We start from the raw sequence: 23,770 nt of genomic DNA on the forward strand, positions 1-23,770 counted from the left end.
TTTTCATTCAGTTGGTTTTATTAATTATTAGTGTTACATTTATGATACCTGATATTGCTCGGTGTAAACACAACATTATCCAAAAGCTAATGGACAGGTTGTTAATATTACTCACAAATATGTTGCTTTGTTGACAAAAAAAATGATCACAAAAAGCATTTCATTCAGCAACTATACGCTAGTGTGTTCTCATACTGTATCCTAATGGGAAATAAACCTGTTAACTTCAGCTCTTCAAATACAGTGTATATTCTGTACAGGAAAGCCTTGACGAGTTTGTGTAAGTCAATACATGACAGTGTTTGATGTGTTTGTGATGGGTACAGTGAACAGTTCAATGGAGGATTAATAAAACATGCAAAGCAAAACAGGAGATTTAAGCGTATCAATGGAGGAGCAGGAACTTCTGACTTTAAACAAGTGTTGAAACTTGCACTGGGTGTTTTTGTAGAAGCGCGAAATCAGAATATAAATAGAAAAAAAAGTTATATATACAGATCTAAATTACATTACATCCAAGATATCTGACATTGATTAGACGAATCAGATTTTGTGCTCCAAACAACAAAGAAAAACAAAGGTTTGGTAACCAGAATTATCCTCGATCACTGATGTTTCCGAGATAAAAACACAGGATTTCTATTTAGTGCTTATCCATTAGAGATCAATAACATAAGAAAATGATTCAAAGCGGTTCAAGAAAAACTGAAATAACTCGGTAAAAGTTGCTTTGTGCACGAAATACTGACTTAGTTGAACAGAAAAAGCTTTACTTTAGATACTTCAAGCAACTCTGCATAAAAACCTAATCATTTATATGACTGGGAAACTATCTATTAAATGGAAAATAACACTAAGGTTTTGTTCGCATAAAACATGAATTTGAATATTTACCGATGCTTTTTTAGAATTGATTAAATTGCAAATTAAAGTTGATGCAATTTGTTTACAATTCTACGCGTTTGTGTTTCTCTTGCACAGAAAATTCTCATTTGTTTTACATTTTTGTCTAGTGCATCAGTGTTTGTGTGGAAGCTTGTTTCCGCCACAGGATAAAACATTTTAAAAGATAAATGCAAGTTTACGTCTCGCAATTCTGACTTTATTTCTCACAATTGCGTGATATAAAGTCAGAATTGCATGTTATAAACTCGCAATTCTGACTTTTTTTCTCACAATTGCAATTATATCTTGCAATTCTGACTCTATAACACACAAATGTGCCTATATCACGCAATTCGGACTTTTTAAAACACAATTGAGAGTTTATATCTTGCAATTCTGACTTTATATCACGCAAATGTGCCTATACCACACAATTCTGACTTTATAACATGCAATTCTGACTTTATATCACACAATTGTGCCTATACCCCACAATTCTGACTTTATAACACACAATTGTGAGTTTATATCTCGCAATTCTGACTTTATATCACGAAATTGCGACTTTATAACTCGCAATTATGGTATAAAGTCAGAATTTGTGTGATATAGTCACAATTGTGTGATATAAAGTCAGAATTGCATGTTAGAAAATCAGAATTGTGAGATATAAACTCGCAATTCGGACTTTTTTTCTCGCAATTACTGACTTTATAACACGCAAATGTGCCTATATCACACAATTCTGACTTTATACCACACAATTGCGAGTTTATATCTCGCAATTCTGACTTTATATCACGAAATTGTGACTTTATAAATCGGAATTATGGTATAAAGTCAGAATTGTGTGATAGTCACAATTGCGTAATATAAAGTCAGAATTGCGAGAAATTACAAATTCGCAATTACCTTTGTAATTTGTTATTCTGTGTGGGAAACAAGCTTCCATGTGTTTGTAACTGAAAACAAAAACGTTCTTTTTTTCCCAGTTTTCTCCAGCGAGTTTGCGTGGTCCGCTATTTTTTCCTCTTCTGCTCTTGTAGTGTGCGTTGCAGCTCCTTCAGGTTCTCCGACAGAAGCTCCACCTCATCAGAACGTCCGCTCAGCTTGGCGTCGAAGATATAAGCTCGGATATTGTCAATCTGTTGCAGCAGCAGCTCTTCCTCGATCGTGTCATCTTCATCATCATCATCTTCATCGAACGGATTGTTCGACGCGGCAGGAGTCTCGTCAGAAACCTCTTTAAAAGGGTTCCCGTCTTCACAATCTTCATCTTCAAAGGGATTTCTAGGCGACTTTGCTTTCCCAGTATCCTCCTCTTCATCGTCCTCCTCATCCTCAAACGGGTTGTACTGTTTCTTCCCATTGGCCATCTGAGAGTTTGCAGGTTTTTCCTCGACCTCTTCGAATGGGTTTCTGGCTGGTGGAGTCGGTGTGTGTTTGTCTGTGTGTGTGTCCAGCGGAGGAGAGTCTCCCAGCAGATTTAGGCTTCCGATGGAGCGCTGGTCTTCCTCGTCCTCTCTCCTCTGATTGGTCTCTCTGACGTCCGAGGAGGTTTTAGTGTGTGTCCTGTGCTCCAGCTCTCTCTGCTGTAGATGCTGGATCTGGCTCTGCTGAAGGTCGGTCTCCTCGGCCAGTCTCTGTGAGAGTCTGATGGCTCGACTGGTCTGTTGAGCGTCGAACTCGTCCTGAAGTTGCCTGAGGTTCTCCTCCAGCATGGCCACCTCATCACTGCGGTTTGCGGAGCGAGCCTGGCGTAAGAACGACTCGATGTTGTTGATCTGCTGCAGAAGCGGGTCGTCCAGCTCCGAGCGGGTGTGAAGCGTGTCCGACTGTGGGAGCCAGCCGGCAGCTTTGGTCATGCGTGGACCGGGAACATCACCGTTTGTGTCGGTTCGGGCCGGTCGGTTCTTCTCGTTATCCAGCCGACGCTTCTGTGCCTCCAGGCCGGCCTGTGTCACGCAAGACAAGAACAGAGTTACAATGCGCTTTACCCCAAACGTCACATGAACAGAACAGTCTTTTTTTACTGTTGCCATTTTATTCAATTTTAACATACGAATGTTAGATGTCAATCTAGAGAAGATATTTTGGGGAATGTGGGTAACCAGACAGTTGGTGCACCCATTCACTGCCATACTTGGAAAATAAATACTATGGAAGTCAATGGGGTCCAACAACTGTTAGGTTGCCGACGTTCTTCAAAATATCTTCTTTTGTGTTCAGCAGAAGAAAGAAACTCTGAAATCTTTGAAACAACTTGAGGATGAGTAAATTATGATAGAATTAGCATTTTGAAGTGAACTATTCCTTCTCTTCTGCCATTTTTTACTTTAGTATTTCTGACTTCATTGGAATGGTTCGAAACTTGGTAAAGGTTTTGGCACTTCAGAGGTGGACAAAGTACACAACTTCCTTACTTGAGTGAAAGTACAGATACTACTGGTCAAATATTACTCCATTACAAGTAAAAGTTGTAAAGACTGATTTTTACTGAAGTAAAAGTACAGAAGTACTTGTTTTTAAAAGTACTTCAGAATAAAAAGTGTCAATGCATTGTTTTATTATTGTTGCATTGTTATATGTAATACTTACAGTACCTTATGCCTCTGAATCTATGCCTTCCCTCATATCAATATCACATGTATTTCTAGAACACAGTTCCAGTAGTGGGATTGAATGTGGGATTGAATAAGTCACTCAATAACGTCCACAATGGTTTCGAACACCCAAATGGCTGTTCCCTCAAATAGTGCCCTATTTAAAGTTGTTTGGCTTTCAGTATGAATATGTTAGCATTACTGTTATCTATAAGCTAGTGAAGTTAAAGTAAAAGTTTCCAGAAAAAATAATACTCAAGTAAAAGTACAGATACTCAAGTAAATGTACTTTGTTACTGTGAACCTCTGCACTTGCAGTGTGAAGACAAAAAAGAAATCATGGACATGATTCGAAAAGGTTAAATGGTCCTGTAAAAAATAGTCACACTTGTGCATTATATCGAAATGGACATTTCTTGTTTTTATGGAATATTGCATTATTTATTAGAAACAAATTCCTCTCGCAGCATCTCTTCTCTTCTCTGATGACGAGGGCGGGACATCCTGTCACTCACATGAGATCAGCCAATAGCAAACCACAACCATCCAATCAAAATCAAGCCCCGCCCTACATTTGTTCTTGTTCCAGAAGCGTTTCACTCGAATATACGGCACAATAGAGAAGCTCAACCAAATTTTAAGTTACATAAAGAAAACCTGATCAGCAAACTGTATGATTATGATTATGTGATTATGATGCTGTTCTCTCACCTGTCTCTCCTGCTGAGCTCTTCTCTCCAGCTCCTCTCTTCTCTTCTCTTTAAGCTCCTCGTGTTTCTCCTTGGTGGGGAGGGACGTCAGACCCAACAGTTTCTCCTATGGGATGCAAGAAAGTGTTGAATGTGAGCTTATACCTTTACCTACGGTTGCACCCATTCGTTCCTAAACCTGCAAGATGTTTAACTAAAAATATAGGACAGATCATGAACATTTTATTAGTTTTTTTTCCAGTACTGCCATAGCTAAGCTATTTACAGAAGCTAAGCCAAGTGTTTACAGAAGACAAAATAATTGAATTTATATCTGCATTATAATATTCATAGTGTTTGCGTGTGTCTCGACACTGATGACCTCTAGACCGGGAGATCCAGAGAGAGAGCGTGTTTGAATTTGCTGCAGTATTACTGTAATATGAATATAGTATATAATTTAACAGCGGGAATGACGGCTATATATTCATATTGTGTTTGCATGTGTCTCGACAAATAAAGCCACAATAAGCTCATGGTGTGAACCTGTCAATCATCTTGATGGATGATGCAGAGGAAACTCTGACCAATAAGAGGACAGTATATCACAGGGTTTCCACACCTTGGTTCACCTCACCTGTAATATATTTGTGTTCATTTTGCATTAGTTTGTTTTCCATTAGAACTAGTATATTTTTTTTGTTTATTATTTTTTTTTTCAATAAATGCAATATTTCACATTAAAATAGAGTGGAGGCCTTTAAAATCCATCTTTTGAAGTGAGAAAAGTGCCACCTGGAGGCGTTAAAAAATAAAACTGTAAGCAACTGTAGAGCTCCCTGTATAAAGGCTAGGATGGCGTGAGGGGGAGTAAATCATGGGCTAATGTTCATTTTAAAGTGAACTACTCTTTTAACGTAACGCGTAAATGCATTGTTTTGCACTGTTCATAATGGATGAACTTCACGAGTCACTTCACCAGTGTAAAATCTAGAAACTCAAAGGTCTTCACAACAAAACGCCAAAATAAAAGTTTGGTTTAACTTGAAGAAATGAAGACAGAAATATATTTAGCCAACTCAAACTTGTCAATCATCTTGATGGATGACGCAGAGGAAACTCTGACCAATAAGAGGACAGTTCCTGAACACATTTTGGTACGCTTTGAAAGGTTTGAAAGGTTGCCTTGTGAAAGCGAACCGAACCAAGAAGAAAATGCAACATTGTAACAAATTAAGTCCCTGTTTCTGAACAAAACAAACGATCTATAGGTGTTAAAACGCTAAGATGAACATTTAAACAGGATGATAGTGTAAATACGTAAGTCCCCTTCGGATGTTGTCTGCCTCACCTGAATGAAGAGCGTTGCTGTGTATCGCACCATCCTCTGCAGCTGCAGGGCTTTCGGGTGAGGCTGAACCTCCTCTTTCAGGCCCAGCGTGAGAATCTTCTTACTAATGCCAACAGAAACCCACAGAAATGCACTGTGAGAACCCTGATTTAGATACAGCCATCACAGCGTACAGTGTGTGTCTTCAGCCTACCTCAGAACGTCAATGAGCTCGTAGTATTTCTGAATCTCCATCCTCAGACCGGCAGCGTTCTCGAGGCTAAAGGCCGTCTCGCCAGCGCTAAAGAGGAACAGAACATATACATAAATATACACTTTATATGTAGGGGAGAGCGGGGCACAACTTAACACTTAATGACTTTCTCAGTTTGTGTAAATTCCCTTAGGGTTCAGAGTATTTATTTATTCCCACATTAATTCCCCGCATCTAGTACAATTATGTGGTTTTGTTTTACCCTGAGCGAATGGAAGTGAAGTGTGACAACATTATAACATGACCATATGACAGATTAAAATGTTATCTGATGTAATCAAAAACATATACAAGACAAACTAAAATATTTTGTCAATAAAATACAATTAGTAATTTTTTCATATAAAATAATGGCATTTTTTAATAATAAAAATAAACAAATTTGAGTTTGACAACAAACGCACTGCAAAACACAGCTATACAACATAGTTCAAAACATATCATAATTAATCATTCCTGAACATTGACTCTCAGTCTTTATTCACCTTTTTCTCATGTTTTTCAATAGAATTGATAAAAGTATAGAATAGAAGATCATAGTTCTAATAGCGGCTCATTGTAACGCAGTGTAACAACATGCCCCGCCTGTGCAACTGGGGTTTAAACCTGGCGAGTGTCTTCTGCTGTTAGATCAGCATTGAACAACTATCTCAACTGTTAAATAACAGATATAAGATTAAAATAATATGAGATTTGACTAATGTTAAATAAACAAACAAAAAACAGAGATGAAAAATTAACATGCGTAAGAAATTTACTTTTGCTATGGTTAAATAAATGTTCAGTGATATCTTCCAAAGATTTCTGAATTTTGGAAAATATAGTGTTGATATGACAACTAGTAAATACACTAAGTTTCGTCATGCTTGCATGTGTGGAAGTATTTAAAACAAGTGTGTTACAACAAGCCCTGCGTTGGTTTGTGCCCCCGCTACATTCTCTGTAAGATTATAAGATCATTAGATAATTGAACTAATGCACAAGTAGTGCTTTGCTTGTAGTTGAAGTTGAGGGCTTACTTGAGCGACTCGGCCATGCGTGTGTACTCTGGAGCCTTAGCTTCAACTTTCTCCATGCACGTCCTTAACCTCTGCACAGCAAACACACACAGTACTGAGGGAAAGTCTACGCTGTATATTAACATATACAATTACAACAGTACACATATATTTACTTGATCCAATGTTCAACAAAAAAAGGTTAAGTGGTGGTTGATTATAATTTCACTTTTCTAACTTAAGTTAGTGTGTAATGTTGCTGTTTGAGCACAAACAACATCTGCAAAGTCACAATGCTCAAAGTTCAAAGCAAAGGGAGAGATTTTCTTTTACAGAAATCACTTTTTAAGGACTACTGTAGTCTACAACAAACAGCTGGTAGAGAATACACAAGCTTCTTCATGGGTTTTAACATAAAAGGCTAAACGTTTTTGAAATTTTCAGTGCATGTCTGTGTGAGGTAAGCGGAGCTGCTAACACACAAACACACGCTCTTGAAGCTCCGCCCTCTGCGCCGGGAGCAGCAGCTCATTTGCATTTAAAGGGACACACAAAAACTGCGTATTTTTGCTCACCCTCAAAAAGTGGAATTTTTGACATGCTATAAAAAACATCTGTGGGCTATTTTGAGCTAAAACTCCACAGACACACTCTGGGGACATCAGAGACTTATTTTACATCTTGTGAAAAGGACATTAAAGGACCCCATTAACTCTGAAATTTGTACCTCGTAGAGTTTGACGATATCAGGCACGTGGTCTTTTTCCTCCAGTTTCCGCTGGTACCGGAGCAGCGCGTCCATGCAGTGATGGCAGCAGCGCACGCGGTCCTCATCTTTCTCCTCCAACACAGAGGTGACGGACGAGATGCTGTTGATGGACCCGCGGCGAAGGGTTTGCTGGGTCACCGGGCCTGGAGAGCCAGTCTGGCCAGGAGCCCACAGCGCCTCCCTGGATCCACTGGTTAATTTATCTGAAAACACATTACAGTACGTTCTGAAAATCTGACCTACTAGCAGTTAAAACTTACTGAATCACACTGAATCACTTCACGTCCCGACCCGAGTCAATCAATTAAAGGATTTGTTTACTTCAGAATTAAAATTTCCTGATAATCTACTCTACCCCACGTCATCCAAGATGTTCATGTCTTTCTTTCTTCAGTGGAAAAGAAATGAGGGTTTTTGAGGAAAACATTCCAGGATGTTTCTCCATATAGTGACTTCAATGGGGTCCAACGGGTTGAAGGTCCAAATGTGAGTTTCAGTGCAGCTTCAAAGTCTCGACACGATCCAGCCGAGGAATAAGAGTCTTATCTAGACAAACCAGCCGACATTTTAGAACAAAATAAACATTTATATACTTTTAACCACAAATGCTCATCTTGCACTAGCTGTGATGCGCCACACATGCGTGAGTATGCTAACTAACGTAGGCGAAAGTAACAACCTAATGTTTACAAAGAGAACGTGCAAAGACTAAGTCAAACGCCAGTTACATAAATAAATAAATAAATAAATGGCGAGTTTTACGCCCTACCCTACCCTACCCTACCCTACCTTACCTTACCTTACCTTTTCCACCTACGTCAGGTTATCGCCTGACCTTTCAACGTGATTACGTAACTGTGCGTTCACACCGCCGCCCTGCCAACAACGCCGTAGAAAGATTCGTGGACGCTCTGATGTAGATCGAATGCTTGGTCTTTTTCTAAACAATTTAAAGGGCCACAAAGCAAACAAAAGACGTTGATCATTATTTGTGCAGACAGACCACAGGTAGAGTATAAGTGAACCTCAGGAAATCTTTTAAATGTGAAAGTAAGAAATTGATCGATGGAAAGAACTTAATTATAGTGACATGTTTGCTAACTAAATAATCCAATTAAAAGCCATTTGTGTGGTGTGGCTTTTGTGTTCATGGTTAAGTGCTAGGCTAATTTGCATTCCCGCTGCGTTCTAGTGCGAAAATGTTGCCTATAAATACTGTTGCGCGCCTTCTTATCAAGTTCACATGATCAACCTCTCCTCCATTTTGCTTGGGAACTAATGTGGTCGGAACCAAAGTTTACAGGACTGCGTTCGGATCGCATCATAGCTCATTACCATAAAGCAGACCTGACTTCAACTCTCCTCGCTGCCAGCTCACATTGAAAATGAATGACTTCGCGTGCAAGACGAGCATTTGCGGTTAAAAAGTATATAAATGTTTATTTTGTTATAAAATGTCCACTGGTTTGTCTAGATAAGACTCTTATTCCTCGGCTGGATCGTGTCGAGACTTTGAAGCTGCACTGAAACTCACATTTAATTCTGGTCTCTACAATGTCTGACACATTAGAGTAATTTCTTCTAAAGCCTAGTAATGTCTGCTTTTGCCAACTTCCAGCCAGTCTGCCAATGGGATATAAGCAGTTCAACAGTCAACAAAATACTGAACTGACCACTGTCTCATCTGTCCTGCACCAGTTTCACAATAAATCTACAATTATTGTATGCACAATAACGTATATTTATTATAAAATATTATAATAAAGATCTCGTTGTGTTTTGTGCATTGCTTTGGCAAAGCATCTGTCAATTGAAATATGCACCAAAGGTTGCGATTTAATTAAAGTATATAGTCTATTGTAATTCACTGGGTTCACAAAACTCATTATAAATGTGGTTTAATCCAGAGTTTATGAGTATCTCTGCAAAAGACGGACAATTTGGTCTCTAAAATGCTTTCACGATGAACTGCTTAAGGTTGGAGCGAGAGATACAGGGTATCAAGACTTTATTGCGTCAGATGTGTCACTTTACTCGCATGCGAAACGAACTGGCTGACAGAACCGATTCACGGAGGTCTATTGGACCTCCATCACTACTATACACACTCTTTCAAATCAGTAACATTCAGTTAGAACGCTTGTATCTGAAAAAGCAGGCAGAGGACAGAAAGGCAACTCACTATTTCTGGGGAAAAAAGGATATGCATTGAATTCTACAGTATGCAAGTAAAAAAACAAAAAGTTAATGAAGAAAGTCTTAATGTATAGAATTTTCCATTTAACTCTCTGGTGCTCTTTTGGTCACTTTGGACCGAAAAAAATGTACGTTTTGATTTTTAAAAATGTTTTACTTCATCAGAATGGTGTGGCATGTAGTGACTTTTGTGGCACTTGCTATGTGAACGAGAAAAGAAAATCATGGGCATGATTCAAAAGGTTACATGGTCCTAAAAATAGTCACACTTGCACTCTCCTCACGGTCAAAAATGAGCAGCATAGAAAATTTTTGTGAATTTTTAATACAGAGAATCTACAAATCATCCACAATGCAGCAATGAAGGGGTTTATTGAATATCTTTCCTTTTTTTTAATTATGACGCAAAACTGTGGAAACAAATGGATCATAATTATTGCATACATTTACTCAGTACCATAAAATTTACTCAAAATGTTTTTGCATTTGTTAAACAATATAGCATTGATTTTAATGGGGGGCAAAAGTTACATTTGAGGTGTTCGGCCCCTTTGACCAGGAGGAGTATGAGTGTGACCCCTAAATGAGGAGCACCAGAGGGTTAAATCTAACATATCTAAACGCGTATAACTCACATGCCATTGGCAGAGGCAGAAACTCTGTGCACTTTCTGCACATGATGGACCCACAGAGCCGGCAATGGTGGCGGCGGTTGCGGATGTTGAATTTGCCTCCACAATCAGGACAAAACGGCACATCCTGGTCATTCACCCACGACACCACCGATTTCTCAAGTGCTGGAAAAACAAAGCAGCACAGTAGTCACCTTTTAAGTTATTACTAAAATGGTACACAGCATATTTTTTTATATTTTGTTCACATACATCTTATTTGCGCTCCATCCATGCTGGTTCTGTCGAAGGAGGTTAGCTGGAAAAGAAAAGCAAAAGTAGTCATGTGAAACTATTTAATTAAATGCAGTTCTGTTAAAGATTTAACCCATTATCTGAATTTATTGAACCCCTTATGAATGTGAATCCAGACACTTCCAGCATTGCAAGTTGCATGTTTCAAAATGTGAGCACAAGTCAAGTTTCTTTAGCTTTCCCAGCTGAAGTTGAATTAAAGTGCACATATTATGTGTTTTCGAATATCACCGGTCATGGTCTGTCTTCTTGTGTGAAGCCGAGGGTGAGAAATTTGGGTGTAGTATTTGATGAAACTTTGAAATTTGAGAGGCAAATAAATTTAGTTGTGAAATCCTGCTTTTTTCAGCGAAGACTATTATCAAAAGTAAAGACATTTCTTTCTTTTAAAAATTTCGAAAAAGTAATACATGTATTTATTTCTTCAAGGCTGGATTACTGCAACTCTCTCTACGTTGGGATTAGCCATTCAGCAATGTCACGATTACAATTAGTACAAAATGCGGCAGCTAGACTTCTGACGGGTGCAAAAAAACTGAATCATATCACGCCAATTGTACGTTCTTTACACTGGTTGCCAGTGCATTATAGAGTGGATTTTAAACTTTTACTTTTTGTGTATAAATCTTTAAATGGTCTGGCTTCACCCTACTTGTCTGCTCTATTGACTGAGCATCATCCAACTAGATCACTCCGGTCATCAAATCAGAGACTCCTGTCTATCCCGAGGTCAAAACTGAAGTGTCGGGGGGGCCGTGCCTTCTCTGTAGTTGCTCCTAGATTATGGAATGACTTGCCCATTTCAATTAGAGAGGCCTCATCATTATTTGTTTTTAAATCCAAGTTAAAAACATTTTAATTTGATAAGGCTACATTGTATCTCATTATTATTTCAAATTGGTGAAGCACTTATTTTATGGTATTCTCCTTAAATCTATATTTGTACTGTTGTTTTATTGTTAGTTTGTATGATTTTTTATTAATACTGTAAAGCACACTGGACAATGTAAATTGTCTTTAATTGTGCTATATAAATAAATATGCATTGTCATGCAGAATAATAAAGCTGCTTGTGAATGTAAAAGATCAAAGAGAACGACGAATAAAGTTATTGTCTGCTAAAAGAAAGAATAGATTCTGAACTGCCTGAAACGAGTCGTCAGCAATTCCAGTCTCACTTCCTGTTACATACATGTAATAATGTTGCATACAGTGGGAAGAACAAGTATTGGATACACTGCTGATTTTGCAGGTTTTCCCACTTACAAAGCATGTAGAAGTCTGTAATGTTTATCATAGGTACTCTTCACCTGTGAGACACGGAATCTAAAACAAAAATCCAGAAAATCACATTGTATGTTTTTTAAGTAATTAATGTGCATTTTATTGCAACCGTCTCTCACAGTTGAAGAGTACCTATGAGGAAAATTACAGACTTCTGCATGCTTTGTAAGTGGGAAAACCTGCAAAATCACCAGTGTATCAAATACTTGTTCTCCCCACTGTAATGCCAGCCTCTGGTCTTGATTGGCTGATCAGCGTCTCTTTGCTCCGCCCTCAAACACTGTAGTTTATCTGAGACTGGAAGAGTTTGGTTTTGTGTTGCTCATGTTGAGAAGACGCTGTTTTCTTCCTGCGAATCCACTTTGATGCAAGTCAAAAAGATGAGGACTCGCGCTGGGATTAATACGGTAAAACCGACGCCATCGTTACTGTCAGTGTGTGTCAAGAGCTGAGATTCAGATTCGCTAATGGCCGGTTTTTGGTTTCTGACACACGCAGAAAGCAGTCGACCAATCAGAGCAGAGCAGGTCTCAGAGAGGCGGGGTTTAGAGAGACTGATGCTGCGTTTCAATTCGCCTACTTATACTACGCCCTAAAAGTATGTACTCTTTTTATGAAGAAAAAGTAGATCCTTCTGAGTGTGTAGCAGAAGAGTAGACAAGCTTCGGGACAAACTATCACGTCATACACTTGTGCCTTTAACGGTTCCTCTCTGTCACAGTAAACTGGCCTGTCAATCATCTTGTCACAGTTAAAATCCTCCACATTTAATGTCATCCTTCTGTATCATAGAGAAATGCAGAAGCACGATGATCTGCAGTCGCGAGTCTTTCATGCGGAGACTCTCCTCATATTAATGGATGATGCACTTAAAAGTTAATAGTCAAATGGATCTTTATAAAAGTCCACATTATTATTGTTGTAGACGAAATATATCACGGATAACATTAAATAGATATTTTTCTATCAGGTTAAACTTTGATTAGTCACTCAAACCTTTATTTAAATCTCTAAAAGTCGGTCGTGCACATCCGCCATGTTTTGTAGTTTTTCAACACTTTTTACTCTTGTTTGTAGTTCCTCCTCCAAAACGCAGTGGGTTGTGGGTAATATTAGCCGTTATAGTGAGCACGGATCTACAAAAAATCCACCAGAAATAGTAGATCATCCAGGGACTTCTGACACACTCTTTTCAACATACTATGCATTGGGACACACTTACTCTAATCTCACACACTGTTTAGGATGGATATTATGGGATGCAGGGTGAATCTTCGAATAAACCGTTTTCAGACTCTTTGAGAAATGAGGTGATGTGCAATATATGTTATAAAAAAAGAAATGTTTGGACCTTGGATGCATGTAAACGTATTGTAGGAGACTTTAAATTAACAAAACAGGGGCACTTTAAGCATGTCCAACAGAGCCATGCACATGCAATGTGTTCGTGTCTAATAGAGTAAATCAACAATCACGCAAGATGAAATAGGAGCGTAATGCTCAAACATTCACCTTTTCCAGTCGTATGATGCATTTATTGACTTCAATAACATAATGGTCGATTCGTGCAGCTCTCTGCTTCTTGAAGGAATCCAAGTGACTGCGAGTGGCTCCTATTTCAACAGAAGACACATTACAGTCTGACAATGACAACTGACTGGAGTCAACACCCACTGATCCAGGAACAGCTTGAATGCATGTACAATAACAACCAACCTTTAACTGCACAGCACTGAAAGCAGTGTGAAGAATGTGTGTGTGTAAGAGTCTTACCGAGCTCCTGCGGCTCCCACATGTACGGGTCCACTCCTCCGTAATAAAACGACTCATAGCCACCGTCGGTCCGCTCATCTCCGTCCCGCTTTAACAGCTTGTCTTTGGCTTTCTTTGCCTTTTGCACCAGGCCTGAGAAACAATGAACAATACAACTGAATACAGGAAGGAATCAGTTCCTTCACTTGCTAAGAAACTAGAATGTAAACTAACATGGTGAAGTATCAGAAGTATCAGCGTAGGAGTGAGCGGGGGCACAAACTAACGCACGGCTAGTTGTCACACACTTGTTTTAAATACTTCCACACATGCCAGCATGACGAAACTTAATGTATTACTATTTACTAGTTGCCATATCAACAATATATAAAGAAAAAATTACGCCAAAATTGTGAAATCTTTGGAAGATATCAATGAACATATCACAATTCTTTCAGTTTTTTGTGTTTTTATTTAGAATTAGTCAAATCTGATATTATTTTAATCTTATATCTGTTATTTAACAGTTGAGATAGTTGTTTAATGCTGATCTAACAGCAGAAGACACTCGCCGGGTTTAAACCCCAGTTTCTCAGGCGGGGCATGTTGTCACACTGCGTTACAATGAGCCGCTATTAGAACTATGATATTATATTCTATACTTTTATCAATTCTATTGAGAAACATGAGAAGAAGGTGAATAAAGACTGAGAGTCAATGTTCAGCTCAATATTTTTTTAATATTTTTTATTATAAAAAAATGCCATTATTTTATATGAAAAAGTAACATTGTTTTTTATTGAGAAAATATTTTAGTTTGTCTTGTATATATTTTTTGATTAGATCAGATAGCATTTTAATCTGTCATATGGTCATGTTATAATGTACCCCACCTATGGGGCATGTTGTCACACTTCACTTCCATTCTTTCGGTGTAAAACAAAACCACATAATTGTATTTAGACGCGTGAAATTAATGCGGGAAAAAATAAATCCTCTGAACCCGAAGTAGATTTACTCAAACTGAGAAAGTCAAAAAGTGTTTTGTGCCGCACTCTCCCCTACTCACCCAAAATGCATTGGTTAAGGACCTTCATCTGTATATAAATCAAGATCATTGCATGCTGTGCACATTTAGATGGCTAATAAGCAAATAAAGCTACCAAACTAATATAACCAAACGCATTTGCGCATAACAGTAACAAATTCTGAGAATTCATTTCATCAATTCAATTCATGACTTTGCAAAAACAAACTCTGGAGTTGGAAATACTACTCTCCGTGACTCGATAACATCGCTCAATTGAACAGACAAACGTAAATCATTTGACATTCATGTTAGGTAGTCAGCAGCCATGTCACCCTATAGCCCAAGACCGGTTGCCCACTGAAGCTAAGCAGGGCTGAGCCTGGTTAGTACCTGGATGGGAGACCTCCTGAGAAAACCAGGTTGCTGCTGGAAGAGGTGTTAGTGAGGCCAGCAGGGGGCGCTCACCCTGTGGTCTGTGTGGGTCCTAACGCCCCAGTATAGTGACGGGGACACTATACTGTCAAAGAGCACCGTCCTTCGGATGAGGCGTTAAACCGAGGTCCTGACTCTCTGTGGTCATTAAAAATCCCAGGATGTATTTCGAAAGAGTAGGGGTGTAACCCCGGCATCCTGGCCAAATTTGCCCATTGGCCTCTGTCTATCATGGCCTCCTAATCATCCTCATATTCTGATTTGCTTCATCACTGTCTCCTCTCCACCAGTAAGCTGGTGTGTGGTGGGCGTTCTGGCGCAATATGGCTGCCGTCGCATCATCCAAGTGGATGCTGCACATTGGTGGTGGTTGAGGAGATTCCCCCCTTCTATGTAAAGCGCTTTGAGTGCCGAGAAAAGCGCTATATAAATGTAATGAATTATTATTATTATTATTATTAGGTTGTGCTGAATCTGCCAGTTTAAGCTGGCTTTCATGTTTGCCCACCAACTACCAACCCTGGGTGACCAAATACTAATGAGAAAATTGGCAGCTGTGGGATCATCACACAGGCCTTGGCTATTTACTGATGACGGAACCTGAGCCTTGGTGAAAAATATGGGTTAAAATGAAGTCTTGGTTATAGACTTTTTTCTTTTTAATAAGCATGACTTGTGCCCCTATTATGCCATTTTAAAGGTTCCTGATGTTGTTTTGGAGTCTCCTACAACAGGTTTACATGCATCCAAGATCAAAAAACACTTTATTTTTCTCATAATATCCACTGCAGCATCAGCTCTTTTCTCTCAGTGTCTGAAACGCTTCCATCAAGGATCAAGGACCCGCCTCTCTGAGAGCTGCTCTGCTCTGATTGGTCAGAAACCAAACGCTCATTATCATATCTGAATCTCAGCTCTTGACACACAGTGATACGAACAGTAATGATGGCGTGGGTTTTACCGTATCAATCTCAGAAAACAGCGTCTTCTCGACATGAACAACACGAACCAAACTCTTCCAGTCTCAGATACACTACAGTGTTTGAGGGTTTAGTAACAAACCTCATGATGTGAGATTGAATTACTGACGACTCGTTTCAGGGAGTTCAGAATCGCTTCTTTCCTATAGGAGACAATAACTTTATCTGCATTTTACCTTCATTTACATTACAAACAGCTATATTACACACTTTATGAAAAGTAATATCTGAAAATGCATAATAGTGCCCCACTTTAATAAACAAGGAAATCCCTAGGAAGGATAACAATATATGAAATTAGTTTTTCTGTTTTATTATCAAAATGAGAAATGAGACATCATTTTCGGTAAGGGTGCATAGTAGGCATCGATGGCCCCTGGTTTTTGAGGTGCATTGTGGGATTTTTTAGGGACAGAACGTTCCAGTTCACCGGAAGGATTCTGCGATTGACACATAGCCGACTCCGTGATGATCAGTGCCCTGACTACTGAGTAGGGCTGCGCAATATATCGAAATATCGCAAATGTATATATCGCGATATGCATATCACAACGGCTTGCAATAACTGGGGTCATGAACTAAAGACAAAGAGAAAACCACTCACTGCTCTTGGCTGAATAACTTTTGTAGCTTTAATAAGAATCAGGATATATTTAATTCATACAGTGAAACCTAAGCAGTGTTTTATTTGTACATTTGATCATTGAGTTTCTGTTGTTTAATAACCCTAATGTAGGGTTACACGAACAAGATGGCGCCGCGGATGGCTGCCTCGGTGTGGAGCTCTCCAGTTATTGTGTTGTTTTTGTTGGTTTGTTCTGCGTTTAGTCATTCTTTTCCTATCAGTTTCACCAAAGACGAACTACTGGACATTAGGAAACACACACCAGACAACTTTTCTACAGATTTTGATTACTCAGACGTTTTACTGGACATTCTCGTCGGAGGGGCAGCGGTGTTGTTCAAACGCGCGGTCAGACGCAAACGCGGGAAGCGCGCTGGTGAAACTCCGCGAGCGCGGCCTCCGCACTGCACTCCCTAGTATTCATCTTGCAAATCTCCGATCTCTTCCTAACAAAATGGACGAACTTCTTCTCCTCACCCGCACTAACAAGGATTTTTTAAACTCCGCTGCTCTGTGCTTCACTGAAACCTGGCTGAGTGAAGCCATACCGGACAACGCACTACATCTGCCGGGCTTTCAGCTGTTCCGAGCGGATCGCATCGCGGAACTAACGGGGAAAACGAGAGGTGGTGGATTGTGTTTCTACATTAACGAAAGTTGGTGTTCAGATGTAACAACACTGAAGAAGATGTGCTCTCCTAACTTAGAGGTGCATTTCATGAACTGTAAACCTTTCTACTCGCCACGGGAGTTTTCCTCATTCATTCTCGCGAATGTTTACATTCCTCCAGACGCGTGTGTGAGCGCGGCGATACAACAGCTGGCTGAACATATAGCTGAAATGGAACAAAGGTACCCAGACTCTCTTTTAATCATTCTTGGGGATTTTAACAAAGCAAATCTCTCCCGTGAACTGCCAAAATACAGACAGCATGTTACATGTCCTACCAGAGACAGTAATATATTGGACCACTGTTACACCACGATAAAGAATGCGTATCACTCCGTCCCACGGGCAGCTTTGGGGCTCTCTGATCACTGTTTGGTTCATCTTATACCGACCTACAGGCAGAAACTGAAATCAGCTAAACCTGTAATAAGGACTGTAAAAAGATGGACCAATGAAGCAGAGCAGGATCTACAGGCCTGCTTCGATTGCACTGATTGGACTGTTTTTGAAGCTGCAGCCACCGATCTGGATGAGCTCACAGATACTGTAACATCATATATCAGTTTCTGTGAGGATACATGCATTCCTACCAGGACATTCTTATCATTCACTAATGATAAACCATGGTTTACTGGGAAACTCAAACAGCTTCGTCATGCCAAAGAGGATGCTTACAGAAGTGGGGATAAAATCTTGTATAACCAGGCCAGAAACAGACTGACAAAGGAGATCAGAGTTGCTAAAAGAAGCTACTCTGAAAAGCTGAAAACCCAGTTTTCAGCCAACGACCCGGCATCAGTCTGGAGAGGCCTGAGGAACATCACCAACTACAAATCACCATCCCCCCGATCTGTGGAGAATCAACAACTGGCCGACACTCTCAATGCATTTTATTGCAGGTTTGAGAAGCCCAGACTCACACCTCACACCCGCTCTGATGTGCACTTCACACATCCACCATCACCTCCTGCAACCCCTCTCCTCCCCCCTTCTGCCATCCAACCTGAGCTTAAGGTCTGTGTGGAGGACGTGAGCCGAGTCTTCAAAAAACAGAAGACTAGGAAAGCTTCAGGCCCAGACGGCATCTCATCTGCTTGTCTAAAAGCCTGCGCTGACCAACTGGCCCCAGTCTTCACGCAGATCTTCAACAGATCATTGGAGCAGTGTGAAGTTCCCTGCTGCTTCAAACGCTCCACTATCATTCCGGTTCCCAAAAAAACTAAAATCACTGGACTTAATGACTACAGACCTGTCGCTCTCACGTCTGTGGTCATGAAGTCGTTTGAAAGACTGGTGCTGGCCTATCTGAAGGACATCACTGGACCCCTGCTGGATCCCTTTCAGTTTGCTTACAGAGCAAACAGGTCTGTGGATGATGCAGTCAACATGGGACTGCACTATATCCTGCAACATCTTGACAGACCTGGGACTTATGCACGGATCTTATTTGTGGACTTCAGTTCGGCCTTCAATACCATCATCCCTGATCTTCTCACAGCCAAACTGACTCAGCTCTCCATGCCATCCTCAATCTGTCAGTGGATCTCCAGCTTCCTGACGGACCGGCAGCAGCGAGTGAGACTGGGGAAGCTCACATCCAGGACCCTCACCATCAGCACTGGCGCCCCCCAAGGGTGCGTTCTCTCCCCACTGCTCTTCTCCCTGTACACTAATGACTGCACTTCTAAAGACCCCTCTGTCAAGCTCCTGAAATTTGCAGACGACACCACCGTCATCGGTCTCATCCAAAATGGTGACGAGTCTGCTTACAGACTGGGGGTTGAACAGCTGGCTGTCTGGTGCAGCTATAACAACCTTGAGCTGAACACGCTCAAAACAGTGGAGATGATTGTGGACTTCAGGAGAAAATCCCCAGCACTCCCCCCTCTTACCATCATGAACAGCACTGTGGAAGCAGTGGAGTCATTCAGGTTCCTGGGCTCTACCATCTCTCAGGACCTGAAGTGGGCAAATCACATTGACTCCATTGTGAAAAAGGCCCAGCAGAGACTGTACTTCCTTCGCCAGCTGAAGAAGTTCAATCTGCCACAGGAGCTGCTGATCCAGTTCTACTCAGCCGTCATTGAGTCTGTTTTAAGCACTTCCATCACTGTCTGGTTTGGTTCAGCTACCAAATCGGACATCAGGAGACTACAACGGACAGTCCGGACTGCAGAGAGGATTATTGGTGCCACCTTGCCAACCCTCCAGGACTTGTACTCTTCCAGAGTGAGGAAGAGAGCAGGTAAAATCATCACAGACTCCACTCACCCTGGACACCCCCTGTTTGAACTGTTACCGTCAGGACGGCGACACAGATCACTGGCCACAAGAACATCCAGGCACAGGAACAGTTTCTTTCCACAGGCCATTTCCCTTCTGAACACTTAACATGCCCCCCAAGGCATATGCCTGCAAGTGCAATACTCCCACTGTCTAGTGCAATATTCTATTCTCTAAGTCAGGTGATATTTATATTTATATTATTCATACTACTCAAAATACTGTAAATATGTTCATAATCTGTAACATGCACTAGACTCCCACTGTCTAGTGTAATATTCTCTAACTCAGGTGATATTTATATTTATATTATAATTCATATTACTCAACATACTGTAAATATGTTCATAATCTGTAAATGTTTATTCAGACTAAACCCAACTGTGACCCCTTTTTTGACTTTTTATACTATTTTTATTTTTTTTATATATTTTATTCTTAGAATTTGTATTACTATGTTTCTTGTTGTATTTGTATTTGTATATGTGCACTGGAAGCTTCAGTACCAAGAAAAATTCCTTGTGGGTGCAAGCACACTTGGCAATAAAGCTCTTTCTGATTCTGATTCTGATGTAGGATAACCTGACCCCTGAACCCCGGGTTTACACTGATGTTTAATAACCCTAATGTAGGATAACCTGACCCCTGAACCCCTGACCCCCGGGTTTACACTGATGTTTAATAACCCTAATGTAGGATAACCTGACCCCTGAACCCCGAGGTTTACACTGATGTTTAATAACCCTAATGTAGGATAACCTGACCCCTGAACCCTGAGGTTTACACTGATGTTTAATAACCCTAATGTAGGATAACCTGACCCCTGAACCCCGTGGTTTACACTGATGTTTAATAACCCTAATGTAGGATAACCTGACCCCTGAACCCGAGGTTTACACTGATGTTTAATAACCCTAATGTAGGATAACCTGAACCCTGACCCCTGAGGTTTACACTGATGTTGAAATAACACTTCTTATATACAGTAAAACACTGATGTTCACTGTCAGAAGTTTAGGGATGTTTTCTTGTCACAAAAAGAATGTGAAACACGTATTTAGGTTATATAACTTTAAATATATTTTTAAGATAATTTAAGTTTATTTTACACACTTTAAGCATTATCATATCGCTTCGGAAACTCGCCTGAACACACAAAAACTCAAAATGCCTTTTTTGAAGAGTATTCACACGTAAACAGTGGGTTATGTCTTGAGTAAACGTACACAGTTGAGAAAGAAAACACACGTGTGTAACAGTATATTGGATCCGTGCATTAGCTCTTAAAGAGACAGCAGCCTAATAATCCTGCTGTCATTAATGTTCATCAAACAACAAATGACAAAGGAAAATCACTCACTGATCGTGACTGAATAACTTAAGTAGCTTTAATAAAGATTAGATTAATCTATATTTATTGTGTACAGCAGGGTTATATGCTGTGCATTTCTTTGTTGTAGGCTATTACTCATCTGAATACCACTATTAGTACACCTTCCTGAAAAACTTGGATTTTCTTTATGTTGTAAGCCTATTTATATGTCCGTTTTGTTAGTAATTAGTTTCTTTGTTCTTATTGTTTTGCTGACTGTTTACTTGTCTTATATAATTATTTTGAGTTTTTGCTGAAGTATCGATACACTGATGTTTAAAATTACTCATATCGTGAAATCAGACTGATCATATCACCCATTTCAATATTGACCAAAAATAATCATGATTATGATTTTAGCCATAATCGAGTAGCCCTACTGTGAAGTCCACTTGGTAGGGCACTTACGATCGAATTGAACATGGAGACACTGTTGAAGAGTGAGAAATGGAAACCAATCTGACTTAAAGTCCCACTGAAGTGCCTTGGATCGCGCAGCTTTGTTTGATGCGTTGATGTAATCGCCACTGAAACAGGAAGCTAAGGCGGGACATATTGAATGGCTCCTCCCCCTTTTCAAATAGCCAATAACGTTTAGTTTACAGACTGCGAGTCGTACTTGACAGCACCAATTCTATAGTGGACTCAATAGTAGAAGTGTGAATAAATTCTAGCCATTTCATTCTTAACCAACGTAAACACTGAACACACACTCAAACCCATATCGCTCGCTATGGCCAGGTGGTGTTTATAGCAGAGGGGGCGGAGCTTTAGATTCTAGAGAGCATGTGATTGGACAGAAGATGTGATGAGAAGCTGAAGTCTGCGGTGATGTCATAAAAATCCCTGATCCATTTCAGTGGAAGTGAGAGACTGTAAGTTTTGAATGCTTATATCTCCTAAATGCGAATTTTGTCATTGTTTTGGAACACACCAGCTTATTCATAACCATAAGGCTAACATATTCACACTAAAAGCTAAAAAAAAATCAATTTTAATTTCAGGGGGCCTTTAACTCAGACTTACTCTTCAGCTGACCACTGACGTGCCGGTTGTCTCCGGAGTGTTCCTCTTCATAATGGCCTTGTAGCTGGTAGAAGGACTGAAGGTCTTTCAGACAGAGCGGGCACAAGAAGCCCTCCTTCACCTCAGCCGAGTCCTCTAATGACGGCGCGTAGATGGAGGCCATGAGGTGGAGGTGAGTGTGAGAGTCTGTGTCAGATCCAACGCTTCTGAGATCACGCTGCTCCTGTCTGACAGCACCGGCCACCCCAGACCCTTTCCATCACTCAAACAATAAAAAAAATATATTAATATTGCATAAACAATGATGTGACATCTCAAGATAAACCACCTGTTTAAATACAATATTGTCTGCACAATAAATGTTTTAGTACTCGTAGGCGGTATGATGGTATAATATACTTCCATTAAAAAATATAATATAAATTACCATACTTTTATTTAATATACACGTACATAATGCATCACGTGTTTCTATATATGTTGTCATTAATTTAATTTATATAAATAGTCATATTTAGAAGAGCTAAACTGAGTGATAAATGTCTGTTGTGGTGTTTAATATGAAAATAAACATAATTTGGTTTTATTATATGAATATTCATTTTTGAAAGTCCGGTGTCATTCCTATTATCTAACGTTACATGTTAACTATAAGAGACTTCGCTCATTAGCAGAGCCATTGTGAATTTGACAGCTTTTACTTAGCTTAGCATCTCTCTTTTATGGATTTTTACACTAAACCTTTTTTTTCGTTATTGTGTTTTAACTTAATAAATGTGGGATTTGTCCTCTATTGTAAGCCTTGCCTGTGTATGATAGTTTGTAAACAGGCCTAACATAAACACACTGACAGATGAGAAAAGAACTCGTTCATCTACCTTATTCCTTAGAGACAAGCTTTCGGTGTTTTTAACATCCTCTTAAGAGTGAATGTTTAGAGATATCAAGAGTAAAAGCGCTTTAAATGGAGAGTAAAGCGGTGATCATACAGATGATCGTGTGACTCTCGGTTCACTAGGCGTGATCACAGGATCTCTGAGCTGCGCATGCGCGTCACATCGGCGTGTCAAAATAAAAGTCCCGTCTGAAATGAAAGTCCCCCTGTGGTGAAAATCAAGTTTTTAATGTTGTTTGTATGTCTATGTGTTTTTTTTTAATATGCTTTAATACATAACACATTCAAGTCACATATATAGCACTTTTAACAATATAGATTGCCAAAGCAGCTTTACAGTGATAATAGGAAATCAATGTAACAGAGATTGTACATTATAAAGAATTTCTCCATAAAGTTGAACAAAATGTCATTATTTGTATTATTAATTAACATGAAGGACTTTCAATGAATCCATCTCTATTAAGAATAAATTACATTTAGTATGCATTTTGCACATTTTTGTTTATGCATGTAATATTTACCATCCAAAATATAGAAGTTCAAAACATATACAAACATTTTGCTTCTATGTGTGTAAGAACATAATTATAACATCTTTTAGAGATAGTATATAATTAACATTTCTTGGGCAAATATAAAGAACTAACATCAGACCAAAATTTTTAAGATAAATCACAGTTGTAAAACAAATGATCGAGTCTTCCGTCCTGGAATTTTGATGAAGAAACTTTACATGGGTAGATTTTGT

At 39.6% G+C, this 23,770-nt stretch overlaps 1 protein-coding gene across 1 annotated transcript; it reads right to left on the minus strand.

Annotated features, from left to right (window-relative positions):
- On the minus strand, positions 1-23,170 carry rbsn (rabenosyn, RAB effector). Its single transcript, XM_082188708.1, has 12 exons — positions 23,003-23,170; positions 22,125-22,386; positions 13,728-13,859; positions 13,467-13,567; positions 10,629-10,674; positions 10,380-10,541; positions 7,507-7,751; positions 6,801-6,871; positions 5,722-5,808; positions 5,529-5,631; positions 4,200-4,304; positions 1-2,840 (listed from the first exon to the last, which is right to left on the minus strand). Exons 2-12 carry the CDS (start codon positions 22,285-22,287, stop codon positions 1,905-1,907), a joined length of 2,151 nt encoding a protein of 716 aa, XP_082044834.1. The 5' UTR covers positions 22,288-22,386; positions 23,003-23,170; the 3' UTR covers positions 1-1,904.
- Between the last annotated feature and the right edge of the window lie 600 nt (positions 23,171-23,770).

Source organism: Leuciscus leuciscus, assembly GCF_965113295.1.
Source record: "Leuciscus leuciscus genome assembly, chromosome: 13".
NCBI classification, from domain to species: domain Eukaryota; kingdom Metazoa; phylum Chordata; class Actinopteri; order Cypriniformes; family Leuciscidae; genus Leuciscus; species Leuciscus leuciscus.